General features: G+C 33.4%; 1 protein-coding gene across 1 annotated transcript; it reads left to right on the forward strand.

Annotated features, from left to right (window-relative positions):
• Nucleotides 1-401: 401 nt before the first annotated feature.
• Nucleotides 402-1911, forward strand: LOC107720163 (HLA class I histocompatibility antigen, B-38 alpha chain-like; the record flags this gene model as incomplete). Its single annotated transcript, XM_016527797.1, has 3 exons — nt 402-450; nt 1479-1739; nt 1846-1911. Coding segments are annotated over exons 1-3 (376 nt in total), but the record flags the coding sequence as incomplete, so codon positions are not given.
• Nucleotides 1912-2149: the final 238 nt, after the last annotated feature.

Here is a 2149-nt window from a genome sequence, read left to right on the forward strand (position 1 = left end):
TGCCCCTCAGATGTTACAATGTGCCCCACCTACGGGGCATGTTGTTCAATTTAACTTCCATTCTTTTGGGGTAAATAAAGAAAAAAGTATAGGCTACACAGTAATTATGAAACAAAACCACATATTTGTAATAGACAAGTCTAAAATTAATGTGGAAAAAAAATTTACTCTGAACCATGTGGATTTACACAAACCGAGAAAGTCAAAAAGTGGCCCGCTCACCGCCTACTGGCTGGAATTTCAGAACCTGTTCAGGCGTTGCTGCAGAGACATTTTACAAGTTCAGAGTCAACAACTGAGACCGACTTTTGGTATTTACTTGAATATTTCAAGTCGTTTTTCTAGCCTAGAATTATTATATTTTAAATCTCAAAAGAGTTGCCCCTCAGGAAAATGCAAGAATGTGGCTTGTAGTGCTTCTGCTTGTCGGAGTTCATCTTGCTTATGCTGGTGAGTAAATTAGGCTATGTTACTTTTACCGTTTTACAGTAGTGCCAGTATAAGCTTTCTTATTCGTTTTTGTTTGTTTGACTGTTTGGTTGGTAGTTTTTAAAACATTTTTTTAAGTTGTGCTACTGTATGATATTGATATTATTTTATTTTAAAACAGATTATATGAAGAGCCACAGCCAGTTAAGAGTGTCGTGTTATTGACACTTTTCTCAGAAATATTTCTTTTGGCATGTTACACATTTTAATAGGCCCCTTTTCTTTATTCTTACAATATAGGCCTATACAAAATATATAGTGAATAATTTACATGTTAAGCAGAGCCTATTCATTATTATTTAGGTCTTTTCTTTTGAAGGCATAATTTATAATTTATGTATGAGAGAAAATCCCACAACAGCAGAATAAATCAAAATAACACATTTCTACCATTTAGAAGACCCAGTTCCTAAAAAACTTGAAGATTTTAACTCCAGTTTTTAAGGCCAATTTATGGCAAGGTCACAAAGCAACCTTATTCTTGCAAACAAAATAATTATTTCAGAGAAATAGACGAATTGAAGGTGTAGGCAGAATACAAATCATTATTTTTGCTCTCTTCATTTCAGTATTGAAGTTTTCGAATTATATTCTATCCGATAAATTAGTTTGAAATGAGATCTTGAAATTATGTACATAATGCATACAACACGTTCCATTTACTCCATTTATTTGTTTTCTGTCTCGTGTTATATATTGTAAGATTCTAATTAAAACAGTATATCTTGCAAAAGTCATTCCAATAAAATTTATTAATTTATTAAGTTAAATCATTTTTATCCAATAATGTTTTAAAAAATACATATTTTTATGTTTTTACCATTTATGACAAAATGTGCTTTATATATACAGTATATATATATAATGCTATATATCTGACTGCATCTACATGCAACATTGTGAATAGTGTGAATGTTGAAGAAGTTGAATATGAGCATGTCTTGTGAGACTAAAATTATGTTTTTCTCTGTTTGTATTTCTCTCTTCAGGAAAACACTCTCTGAGATACTTCTACGCTGGTGTGTCTGGAGTCATTGACTTCCCAGAGTTCACTGCAGTTGGTCTGGTTGATGACGAGCAGTTTATGTACTTTGACAGCAACATAAAGAAAGCTGTGCCAAAGACAGAGTGGATCAGACAGAATGAAGGAGCAGATTACTGGGACAGACAGACTCAGCCCCTGATTGGCAGCCATCAGACCTTCAAAAACAACATACAGGTCCTAAAGGAATGGTTCAACCAATCAGCAGGTAGGATTGTAACTACCTACAGACACACACACACACACACACACACACACAGCAAACATGATCATTTTTAATTTCCATTTTCTTATTTATGTGTGAATTTTTGCAGCATGCCGACATGGAGTGCCATTGTGCTTTGGGCGTACTGAGTTTGGGATCATTGGGATCATTGATTGTGCATGCTTAGTGATTTTAAAGCAGTTCAACTGCTGTTTTACAACAAGCAGCCTGATTTTTCTGGGTACAGGTATATTAAATAAAAATCAATACACATTATATTAATTTTGTATGAATCAATTTAGTTTCTCTAAAAAAGGTTTTTCTGATCCTCTTTATTGTCAACACTAAGAAAAAAAGATGTCAGGCCTTGTATTTGAGGAAAAGAAAACTTCAAAAACGTTCATGTATCTGAG

Source organism: Sinocyclocheilus rhinocerous, unplaced genomic scaffold, assembly GCF_001515625.1.
Source record: "Sinocyclocheilus rhinocerous isolate Xijiao unplaced genomic scaffold, SAMN03320098_v1.1 scaffold47445, whole genome shotgun sequence".
NCBI classification, from domain to species: Eukaryota; Metazoa; Chordata; class Actinopteri; order Cypriniformes; family Cyprinidae; genus Sinocyclocheilus; species Sinocyclocheilus rhinocerous.